General features: G+C 36.1%; 1 protein-coding gene across 1 annotated transcript in view; it reads right to left on the reverse strand.

Moving 5' to 3' along the window:
- Nucleotides 1-10711: 10711 nt before the first annotated feature.
- The window catches only part of STIM2 (stromal interaction molecule 2), a gene marked incomplete at both ends in the record, with an annotated part of 60182 nt that continues 58068 nt past the window's right edge, over nt 10712-12825 (reverse strand). The window contains 2 exons of the mRNA XM_079534972.1: nt 10712-11192; nt 11986-12187. Of these exons, the coding sequence (XP_079391098.1) occupies nt 10712-11192; nt 11986-12187 (683 nt within the window). The remainder of the gene's footprint in view (nt 11193-11985; nt 12188-12825) is intronic.

Here is a 12825-nt window from a genome sequence, read left to right on the forward strand (position 1 = left end):
TCCGGAATTAGGTAAAAAGTATCTAGTAGACTCCAGAAAAAGGAATGAGTACCTGCTACCAGGAATCCTACAGCTGATGACGGAGAAACAATTTTGATAGCTGTAGATAAAGCAGAGGGAGCATAAGCAGCAGAACTGCATACTCTACTATACTACAAAGAGCAAAGCGTAGGAAAGTATATGGTCTTGACTATGTTCAGAGAAAATGCCAACAGGATTTTCTGCTTTAGCACAGCTTCACACCTTAGCAGTCCTCGTACACTGCAGTACCTCCAGATGTTCTTCAAGTAATTACCATTCAGATGAAGGCTCTGAACTCCAATGCATTTCTTCATACGGAATAAGGCTCAGTTTGGCTTTCTCTTCAGCTTGCTCTACTGTTATTCAGTAAATAGGGATAAAAGGGAGCCAAAATACCTGAAGAGTATCTCTCAATATGACTGATTCAATAGGAGCAAAATTAGTTCTGAAGAGAAAATATTGTCATGGCAGCTAATATCACCTTGCACAACTGACCATACTTTAAACGTCTATCACTATTTTCTACACATTTTCCAATCCTGAGATTTTGTCAGTTGCCCTTTGCAAGAGACAAATAATACACCCTCCTTTTTTCACTACTTTGGGATGTTGAAGGACAAAGAAATGCTCATTTTCCTTTTCAATAACATAACATGATTCAAGACAGTAAATAGATCTACTTCAAAGTGTTTTCTTAATATATACAGATCTGATTTAGACAGAAAACATCAATACTTTGAGAGCTTCTCCCTGTGGAATCTCAACAAAACTAACACACTTGTACTGCAGTTATTAGGCATAGACATGCTGAGTACCTACAACAGTCACCTCAGACATCTGACCTTTAACAAAGCCCAGTAACTCAGTCTAGATTTGCTAGATACTTAGAATGATGTATTTTATGCTCAAAACAAAATAGAGATACAACGAGAAGATCAAAGCAGCAGAGGTATCCCAGGTCTTATTTAGGCAATGCAGATTGCAGAGAGTACAAAGACCATAAACTGCATTGCAGAAACCCTTATTTGCATTAAACAAGACCAAAAAGTTGATTTTACTACAAAACAACTCCATGTTAAGATAGTGATGGATCAAGCAGTTCATTAAAAGAAATGAAGACTGGATAGACAGCTTACTGCTTTATTTGGTTATTTCATGCTAGAAAACTTGTCTTAAATGGAGGCATTCTTTCTTATTTGAAGTTTCACAACTGATGTTGGTTCTTTTTAATTCTTTACTACATTTGGAAGCTTTGCTGTATCATAAATCTAAAGGCATGCATCAAAGCAGAAGTACTATATAATTAAAGCACACCTGAATAATTCTGCCTAGACTTGTCTAACTTTGAAGAACATCATTAGAAGTCCAAATTCAGAAGACCTGCGTCAGAAGACCTTTGCTTGTCACATGCTGGCAATGCATGATTTTCACTAGCTTCTGACAGAACAGTTTCCTTCTAATGTTGGTGCTTCTTCAACCCCAAACAAAAGCTAACCAAAATCTGTGGCAATGTAAACTACAGCTATCCAGCCCCCTGGATACTTCAACCTAGATAATAGCAGGCTATCAAAGGAAAACACTTCAAAACCACAGGATATAGTGCATTTCGTTTTGTTGAGACACAGGGTAGTCATCTATCTTGGAGCATCTCTGGCACATAATGTCAGTCACTGGAGACAAATACCAGAAATAGCATTCTTTCCAACTGCTTTCTCTAACATTACTAGAAAATGATTTTTTTTTTTTTTTAAACAGCTGGGAGTAAAAAAGGAGAAGGGAATTTTCCCCCAAAGCAATATTTTGATTCATAATTCTCTTCAAAATTTTGTCTCTACACTTCCCCGCCCCTACCTCCTCCCCCCCCCCCCCCCCCTCCCATGAGAGTAGAAGGGGTTTAAAATAAGTTCTTCAGAGCACAGATAAATCACAGCATACAATTTTCCTTGTTCCTGTCACCAGGTCAGGCTTCATTTTATTAGTGACTGAAAACTTCTGGAGTATTTTCATACAGCTAAGCCTTACCTGTATAAAACCATTACTGATAGGAAAAGCTGTAGAATAAGTAGCATTAGATAAGATGCATGGAAGAAATGGAAATCCAGTATGAAGTTCAGAAAGCATTTCTAGAATGCTTTCAGCCTCCACCTCACCAAGGGTAAGCAGCATGCTGCAGTGAATCGCAAGCAATGCCATCACCCAATGGAATTGCTGAAGCTGTCAGTTTAAAAACCTAATTTGACAGGGTAACGAAATGGACTTTAATTCAGTAGCGATCAGAAGTAGTTCATCTACTAGAAAAGATGATCTGTCTTCAATGATTGAATCCCAGCTTGCTGAAACTCTTCATTAACTAAAGCTCAGTATTTTCATCCCATGAGATTAAAATGTTCTGTGTTCCACTTGCCTGGGTGCCAAGTTTTACAGTAAAATGAGACATTTCTCACAATCTATGCTGTAATTAGCTCCGTCACAATATGCCAGAAAAATGAATAGTAGGTCTCCAATAGAAATAAATTTCTGAAGCAGAGCTGATCTAGCTGGGTCAGCCTACACACTTCTTCCATTTGCATACACAGTCTGAAGGGTTTGATCCAGGATACGAGGCACAAACTCAATTGAAGCCAGTGACCATCTTACACACACCCCCCCAAACTGTTCCTGAGGTAGGTTATATTGCACTGCAACTGAAAATTTATGTTGTCAATTTATAAATGGTTTCAATTATCATTAATCCTGTTTCTCTCCAGGAGAAACTACTCTATTCGTGTTGTCTGAAAACCATTCACACTGATTTCACATTCCTCACCTGTATCGTCACTCACTTGCTTATTTCACTGCAGTTTTGTCACCTGCAGATAGATGGGACTTTAGATGAAAGCTGTTCAGTCTGAAGCATCAGTTGCAAGAAAACTTTTCAAAAAATAACTCTTGTTGATGAACAGCCAGTGCTTCTTTTCAGAGTTGTGAGATGTTAGCAACTTAAATCTTAAGCAGTCTTTTTTTGCTGTGGTGGGTTTTGTGGGTTTTTTTGTTTTTGTTTTTTTGTTTTTCAGAGGGGTGGGAATATTGACAAAGGATTCTCAATCTATTCCATACAATCAAAATCACAAGGCTATGTATCATTATGATAGTTACTTGGAAAGGCTTTTCACCTTCAGAATAAAATTAAGAAGAAATAAATCCAGATATTCAACATATGAAGCAACTTAGAAACTCAAAGGCTCTTTCAAGCACAAGCCATAAGCCCCAGGATTTCTAAGGCTAACTGTAGCACACAAGCTGCCAAACAGAACTGACTCCACCTTTCCCCCTTCCCAGTACAATGGCTGTCAAGGTTAATGACAGCATGATAAGCAAAGAAATATTGGCCAGATTTCTATGCATAACAAAGAAAAGTTGTTAAAAGTTTGTTTGTTTTAAATAAGTTTATATACTCTGGGAAAAAGTCTAAAATGAATTAACACTACATAACATTTTCACTTACACATTTTCACTTTTCAAAATGGAAGTAAGATTTATTCAACATTAAGTGTAACAACACATCAGAAATCAATATCCACTTATAAAATAAAGCAAAACAACATGAATAAACACAAGAAAATACTGTCTGAGACTCTCCAAGCAGGACATTTCTCATAAGACTCACAGGAAAAAAAATGCAAACAAAGACTCAATTCCCAAAAACTCAGGTGTTGGGTTGTGTTTTTTTTTTTTGTTTTTGTTTTTTTTCCAGTTATAAAGCAATATATAGCTAATGGGAGGTAAACTAGAAAGGGGAATGAAATGCATCATGCTGTACAACACCAAAGAAATACTCCAACTGCATTTGTGTACAGCCTTAACAACATGCAGTAGATGAAGTCAAAAGTAAGTATAGTGTGTATATATTAGAGAGACAGAAACTAGTCAGTCCCAGGGCTTTGTTTCTTACTTCAGTTCAGTTAACAAAAACAAACAGAAGTAAATAGAGGAAGAGCAGAATCTGCGTGGTGGACAACATATCTTCCCAGAATAGTAAAGCCTTTTGAATAAGATTTAAACTGTGTACACATTTATTTGTCTTGGTCCTCTTCTTATTATGTCATCGGAAAACAACCTAGAACCAAAGACAGGCTTTATGCAAATATATACATTTTTATAAAGCTGTAATTAAACAAAACAATGCAAGTCATTCAAATTCTGCTAATCTTTTCAGTCAGGTATTAATGTGCTGAACACTTACTGCTAAATCTTTTTTAAACTGAAAATAAGAGCAGGGCAAGACACTTCCCAAACAGCCTTGCTAACATACAGGGCAATTTAATTTTTTTGTTGCTTGCAGGAGAGCAGTGTGAAAACACAAATGCTATGCAATTCATTTCACAAAACAAGCCTTTCAGATCAAAAGCTGGGATGTTGATTCAAATCAATGCACAATCTGGCAGAATTATTTTGCCAGTCTCTTCGTTTTGGTTGTTGTTGTTGTTTGTTTGTTTCTTTTAACAAACCCCTAAAAACTCCCATAGCTCTTGTCAGATATTGAAAAGCAAGCAAGCACAGCGCACATGCAGATATTAGAATTAGATAGCCAAATACAACTAACTACAAAGTTCCAAGCAGTAAGGTACATCTACATTCCCCTGGGGAGACTCAATCCTATTAGGAGATGGATTTCAAAGCTGATAAAAGAACACAGGTTACCTGGTTCCCTTCAGTTCCCTGCCTATCGCCCGATGACCTCCAGAAATCTGTTCTACCAACAAACTAATACGCTAGTACAAATACTCAAGATGGATGCTTCTGCAGAACACTGATTTTAATTAACTTCAGTAAGAATGGGCTGATGGCTGACAACTGAAGACTGACCTGTATAAGACTAGATATACTGACCTTAATTTTAAAATTACGTCAAGTCTGAAAATTATTGGGCAGCATCAAGTTAAGATACAAATAAAAAAACAAATGAAGGACAATTAAGGCAGATAACTTTACCACTGAAATAAATTGCACCACTCAATGACATACTTTGCTCATCTGAAGTACAGCAGTGTTTATACAGCCATATCCAGCCATGATTTAGTCTTAAAAAAAAAAAAATTAGTAATTCTCAATGACTGAGTAAAAAAAAAAGCTGTATTCTAAACACAAACAATCAACTATCATTACCTGCATATTTCTTTTTAATAACAGCAGAAGGATCACAAAAAACTGAGCAGAATTAAAGTAAAAGGAATGTAAAGGAGAGTTAATTCAGATGTCATCAACGTTTTTAAGAAGTCACCTTTAAGACTACTGAAATCATTATCCAGAACTGCTCTGAGGTCTGGCAATCACTTAAGTTAGTGCTGTAGCCACCAAATTTAAAGCTGGTCTGAAAATGGAATAGAAAGATCAAGGCAATGCCCTGAAGTTTGCTCTGCAAACAAAGGTTAATTTCTTGGACAAAGTTACTGATCTGAATGTTGAAATTGAACATATCATCTCCAGCACTGAAAGCTGTGAATATCTTCTAGTCTTCTGATATAGGAGCAAATGATACACACTTTTGCATTCTTTTTCATTGTACGTGATGAGTAAGGATTTCCCTGTAACACTTGAGATCAACCAATTTCCATTTAAGAGAATTTCAGAGACACATTAACAAACTTAGAATATGTTCCATGTTTAAGCGTGAAACTCCCAGTTACAGATCAAGAATTGATCAAACACATTTTAACTTTTGAAAGACAGTGGATTGATAAGTACTACATCTTGCTTAGGTAACAATCGGATGCAAGAGCAATGAAGAATAACCATTTGTTTGAAATTGTTACAATCAGCATGAATCAGTGCCTTCTGCTTATGCAAGAGAGGACTGGTGGAGTTTCAGATCAGAACCACATCAAATGGGTTGGAAGGGAAAGCCATCTACTAAAAATATGCATGAAATTGTTGAACTACTGCAGCCTCAAAAGCACTGTTATCTAAACATTTACATGACGTCAAGCTATGACACTCCACAGGCAAAATCCATTTTTGTTGTTATTGACTATACCCAAATCTGTGTTTAAAAGACAAAAGCAGAAATGTTTACAAGTACATGAAATCAAACAGCCTTTGCAAACAACTATTATTCAATGAAGATGCAATATCCAGGATTAAAATGCCTTGAGCAGTTGGGAGCAAGCTGTGTTTCAATCACAAATCACTTTAGTCAGTGCAACTAGAACGTATTAGAAAACTATATTCATCATCCTTAACATATTGCACAAGGAGATAAGCAAATGGTGAAGAGGTCCAAGAATCAGTAATTCCACTATTTGGCTTCAAACAAAAATTTAAGTTAAACACTTGGGTTTATTTGCTTCTTCTCCCGTTTCTAAGTACATGAAAAATAAATGCTTTTTTTTTTGCATACATTATAAAATTAGGATAGCAATCCTCCAGCAGTCTATCTTGGAAGTGGAATGAAACTATCCTGACACTGTAAAAGCTGGTGGTATGAGAAATGCTTATTGGAGCTGCTCTCTCTCCTGCACGTACTCTTTTCCCATATATTTAGAGGCAAAGGAGCAGAATACTTTAGGCTTCCATTTCTAATGCATTTTATGCAGTTAGTCATGAAACTAATGCCCAACTCTAGCACACATCTATACTCATCACAAATAAACACAAGTCTTCTTGGATTCCTAGGCTTTCAGATAAGGATGGATAGACTATCATGGAGAACTTGATGGAAAATTTTCTGCTTTAGTCAGTTGTCCATCAGAAAGTATACAGTAATTCACTAAGTAGGTGTCAGCTAAGTAGCAAAATAAAAGTATACCGTATGTGTCTGGAACTGCACATGTGCAATTTTAAATTCCACCCTTCACCAAGAAAAAAAATTAACAGCTTTAATCTCAAATAAATTCGTCATAATCTGGTCATAAAGCATTCCGCATGGCAACCAGAAATATCTTTACTGAAGTTTTTGTGCTATAAGGAGAGAGAAAAATCAATCTTCAGGAAGAAACTTTGGAGAGTTGGCGTTTGGGTTTTTTCATTTTGTTTACTTGTCAGTATATTTTTTGACATGAAAACAAATAGACATTTCTTTCTTCAGGTGACAGACACATGATTCTCCCTGATGAGGCTAGAGAGCATCTACAAAGGGGCCCCTATCCTGACAAAGCACACTTTAATAAAATGTTTAAGAAAGCAAAGATCCTCACCTTCAGAAGAAGGTAAACTTAAAATAAAACATATTAGCTACAAGAGTTTCAACAGAAAAACCAAAGAACTCTGATCTCAACCATGCAGAGTTTAGAGCTCAGGAAGTCTGCTGCTGCTGAAGAATGATGACACCAGATTCTCTCAAATGTCTTACAGCAATCCTAGTGGTTGGATTGCTGATTGGACTCGGTGGCTGCCAGCTTACTCAAATTACTTTAAGCAAACAGATGTAAAATTGGAGGACCTCTTAAAGTATATAATCTCCTCACTTCTGAGATGTTGACACATCAGGTACTTCAGTGCAGAAGCTGGATTTGATGTTTACCAATGAGGATCTGCCCTAGTGTCTATGATCTCAGCATCCTTCCTTCCTTTCTGTACCTCATCAGATGCCTCACAATTTTTTATTTTTTTTTTTTTTAAGTTGAGCAAAAAAAAAAAAAAAAAAAAGACACTAGAGGTTTCAATAAAAACAATTCTACAGTAGTCATAACAGCAGGAACAGAAGTCATTTAGATTATGAACAAATTAGACTGTAAGGGCTCAACTAAATAACAGAGAAAGCTCTATGAATTTTAATCAATTACAGTTTATGCTCCAACATACAATACTTACTGCTTCTGACCATATTAACTTAAGCTTTTAGTTATTATATTTATTGAGTAGCAGCTATAGAGTTACAGGACAGCTAGTGATAAACTGAGTGTTAAAGCAGTCTGTGCTCCAAATCTTGTTTTTAGAATACTATAACATTTTTTCTTCCAGAAGCTGGTAAAATTGTGTATTTTAAGATAGATAATACTTTTTAAAAAGTCACAGCCAATTAGAATCTACCACTGCCTGTTTTACTTTTCAGTTACACATTCTACAGCAAATTTAATTTGGCTTTTCAGTATTTGAGCATGACTTTCACACAAATTCTCTAGGGAAACTGCTTTAGCAAGGAGTTGGACTAAATAATCTCCAGAGGTTCCTTCCAACCCCTACTGCTGTGTGATTAGGAAGCACTGTCCCTCTCACCAGTACCAGACTGTTTTTTCCATATGTAAATATTTACACTCTAGTATCAAAAAGCTGCTTCATCTTCTCTGGTAATGGTAGACAATTCCTCAAACTTCACATTGCAATATCTACCATCCAGCCTCAAATCTTAATTAAAACTCAATTATTGCTATAGCCTTCTCAATTGCAGACAAAAATTGAACGTTTTCTGGTAGTATTTTTCTTTATGTTGTTTTGGAGGCAAAATAAGTTCCTTAATTTTATGTATTCTCCCTTTTTACATTTTTCAAGTACTTCATAAGGCTTTTAACAACAGACTCTGAAGACTCAGCATTGAGGTGGTTCACCCTGACAAAAGTCTTTTTACATAGGTGCATTAGTACAGTCTAACAAGAACAGAGCAAGCAATTTTAGTTCAAGGACATCACTGCTACTTTATGATGACTATTTTCACAGTTATAACTGTTCAATGATTCAGAGAACACTATAATTTCATTATTTTCTATTCCATCAAGTTTCTTTTTCTTCAAACTTCACAAATATTTCCCCTAAGCTTTTCTGTATAGATGATGTTCAATCATTCCTTGACAAACAGCAAAACTCTGGATTCTTTCTGTTCTCTTAAATAATTAATCAGTATTACAGAACTTTTAAGGTACTTAAACACCTCCATGCCATCTCTTACCGTTCCTCTTCTAACCATTTCACTACCCACTGTAAGCGCTTCTGTTAACATCACTGCTACTTGCTAAGGACAGAACTAACATTTATGTACAATGGAACCTAAATAGAAAATTACGGAAAAGAAGCACACATACCAGTCAATTTTAATTAGCTACAGGTTTTGTTAAAGGCTCCTTACTAGCAAAAAAATTTAGGCAGTCAGTGAATGAATTCTTTCATACAGTACAGCATGAACATTTGGCGAGGAATGAGCCCCTAATCACAGGCTGCTTGCTGGCAGTGGCACCTGTTACTGAGGCAACTAGCATACCCCTATGGAAGAGCTGAAACAATTCAGTGATCGCTGGATAAATTGCTTGTGTTCACTAGAGCAAGAAATATTTCTTTGGAATGTACCTCAAAATAAATTCCTGCTCAGTATTAACATTTTCAGACAAACTGAATAAAAGGCACTGTTACTCAAGCAGTACATTTGTTGTCACTTACTGTTTAAAAAAAAGTTTTCAAACAATTAGCTACTGTTGCCCTAAATAGGCTTCCTTGCTACCTCATAGTATTTTCATCTTTCTGTATAAAAGCTCAACAAAAACTTTCTGAAGCACATCGAGTCTCACCTTTATATCTAAAATTATGAGTTAGTATAACAGTATACATTACAAAATTATACCATTTACTTCAGACATGTCTGAACAGCTAAATCTTCAAACTATACAAAAATAAAGTGTATGAAATCTTACAAAAGGAAGACATTAAGACATTAATAGCTAATCCAAAAAAATATAACAATAACTTATACACAGCAGTAAGCATAAGCAATGTAGCCTACAAGAGCTTTGAATAAACAGAACTCTGCAATATGTCTGAAACAAGCATCAGCTAAAATTGGAACATTCCCAAAGCACAATAATGTTTCCAATCTATTGTCTTTGCCACAGTACAAACTTTCACAAACCAGATGTCCATTGTCCAGTCTGTAAACAAAAGCTACTAATCCCCTCCTTGTTTTAAGAGGGTGAATATTTTCAGTCCCCAGTCAAGTTTCATATCGATCACTTGCATAAGGAATCAAGAGCTTCTTCTCTTGTTAAATTACACACATCTATATAAATTTATCATACAGCCTGCAGTGAAGTAAAATCACAGTGACAGTCCTGGGAAATTTTTTTTTTTTTTTTTTTTTTTTAAACAGCAGGACCTGAACCATTCTAATAATAAATGCATTAACAAAGCTTCCCATAGTAAAAGCGTGGCATTTCCATTTCCAGAAATCAAGTCAATTAGAAATCCTAGGTTCTACTTAAAAACCCCAAAAATCTAAAAGTGAAAAGTTTCATCTTCTCAGTCAAATATCAGTCTCTCAGTTTTACTTGCAGAGAGACTTTTCCAGTCTGTAAAACAGTAGTGCAATTCAATTAATTCTACTTCTCTTTATTTTTCTTGAAGTCCAGTAGATAAGCGTCCTAGCTCTATGGAAAGATAGGAAGATGCTCCGGTAAACAATAAACTTTGGCAAGCCTGGGAAGGCTTACTAGTTCATTAAAGCTTTTAAGTCCAAAGTGGCTTAAAAAGGGTTTATGAATAAACAAAAGGGGCAAAAAAAGAAATAAATAGGCAGAAATGAATGTAAACTGTCTGAAATTTTTAATGATTTCTCATTGACAGCTGGCACGATCTTTGACAAGAGAGTCAGTTAAATAGAATTGACCTAGAGAACATCCCATTTGAAAACAGAATGCTCAAATGGAATTACATTCCTAAAGATTTAAAAAAAAAAAAAAAAAAAAAAAAAAAAAAAGAGTTCTTACAATGTTATTACAGATTTCTGCCCACCTCACTTACACTTCTTCTTAAAGAGGCTTTTTATTTTTGATGGCTTTTTGTTTTTTTCACCATTTTGGTACAGGTCCTGTGGGATGCTACTTATCCTAGGGACAGAACAAGCTTCTTGGCTGGGTTTACTATCACTGCTGGCAGAAGAGCATGAGGTGTGCCGAGGCTTTACAACTGGGATCCCACTTGAAAGCTGGTTCATGCTGCAGGACTTCTCCAAAATTCCATTATAAACTTTGCTTGCGGGGCTAAAAATCATGCTTTTAGTTTCTGCCATGCCTACACAGTCAGGAGAGCCCCTAGATATATCTGCAGTTAGAGAAGAAGAGTCTCCTGTAGATGATTCCTCAAGTGAGAGTTCTTCCCGGGATACTTTCTGAGGAGAAAGTGTCTGGTACGTTTCAAGACTAGACGGAGGAGACTGCTTCCTTCCAATGGACGAATTTAACGAGTCACATTCCGAACCTGCTTCCTGTACTTCCCTGAGTCAGAGCAAACAGAGGAGAAAACAATGAAACTTTAATTGCATGGTGGGATTTAAAGGAAATAAATTTAGAATTAACAGCATTAGTCTAAAAGTACCACCCACTTTTCCCTAGTAGTTAATTAACAAAAAAAACATTAGGTCAGACATTTTAACTTACAACTTGAATTATATCATTTTATTACCTAAACTTAAGTTAGTCAACTTCTGAAATCGTTTTTGTGGGTAGCAGGAATCAGTCATTTTATCTCACTGAAAAGAACAAAAACTATCTTTCTGGCACGTGAAGTCAAGAAAAGTTATGAAATGAAAGGAGAAGATTTAAGTCTATCATATACAAGAAGTTTCTTCAGGACAAGTGTCCCTACCTTTCAACAAGCTCATTTGCTCCTTCCAAAAGGAATTTAACCTTTTCCTATGAGGCCATGTAACAAGAGTAGGTACACGCTCAACATGCTGTAAGAATTGTGTTACCATCCATCTTCTCTTCGCCCAGTAGCTGACATTGCTTTTGATCCTAGTTTCAGATGTAAAAGCCAGTAACATATTGTAATGGAGAATCAGGGTTAGTTCAGTGCACCCTGGATTGTAACATTACTTAACTGTATATGACATACTAGCTATTTACATATTCATACCAGACAAGAACACTCTCTGCTCCCTGTGAACTCTATTATTTATATTATCCTACAGATTACCTTAATTTCTGACTTGGTTCAATCGCTAATTCTAAACTGATAGTTTCAAATAATCCTATCAGATTTCCAAGTGCTGTTTGCTAGTCTCCGTACCATTGTTTATCAGCAGAGAAGTAAATGGCTTCCTCCTCCTCTTCAGTTCGATAAAGAGCTGGACAGCTCGACACAGAAAGGATGTCAGGGTCAGGGGAGTGCAAAGCATGCTGAGACTGTGGAGATGATGGCACAACATTGCGTCTTGATCGACACAAGCTACTGCTTCTTGCCAGTGTGCTTGGAGGTTTTACAATGGACCCTGAGGCAAAGAAAAAGCAAACCAAAATCCCCCAAGTGACATTGATGTTAATAATATCTACTCTGAAGACTAAATAATAGGTGTCTGCTTCAGCCACAGTGATTCTTAAGCAACTTCAATATAGGCCAATTATTTAGAGAACATTGCTTAACTGTTTAGAGAGAAGACAGACTGACACTGCCTTATACATTCTACGGTTAGATGAAGCAACTAACCAAGATCTAACTGCAGAAGTTTTGCATCTGCCAGATACTACCGTCAGTGCGCACCACTGGCTCACTACCCTCTCTTGAGATCAAGACTCCCAAGCCCTTATAAAACAAGAACAGCTGTGCTAAAATTAGTATGTTAGGCAATATCCTGCGTTTTACTTGTGTAGTAATTTGAAGCTTAAAGAGTTTATGAAAGTTTTGCAAGTAAGTGCATCTAGCCAAACAGCCAACTGAATTATACTGCATTAGTTGAAAATTAACATTAGACACAGAAGACTAATTTATCATATTTCATTTAAATTAAAAGATAGTAAATATATAATTAAGCCTCATTTCAAGCTCAAGAATTTTTGATAACATTTTCTTTTGCCATGCAAGTTACGAACTTCAGGAAAAAAATATTAATTGGTGGAGACAGCAACACAA

Source organism: Tetrao urogallus (assembly GCF_951394365.1).
Source record: "Tetrao urogallus genome assembly, chromosome: 4".
Classification (NCBI taxonomy): Eukaryota; Metazoa; Chordata; class Aves; order Galliformes; family Phasianidae; genus Tetrao; species Tetrao urogallus.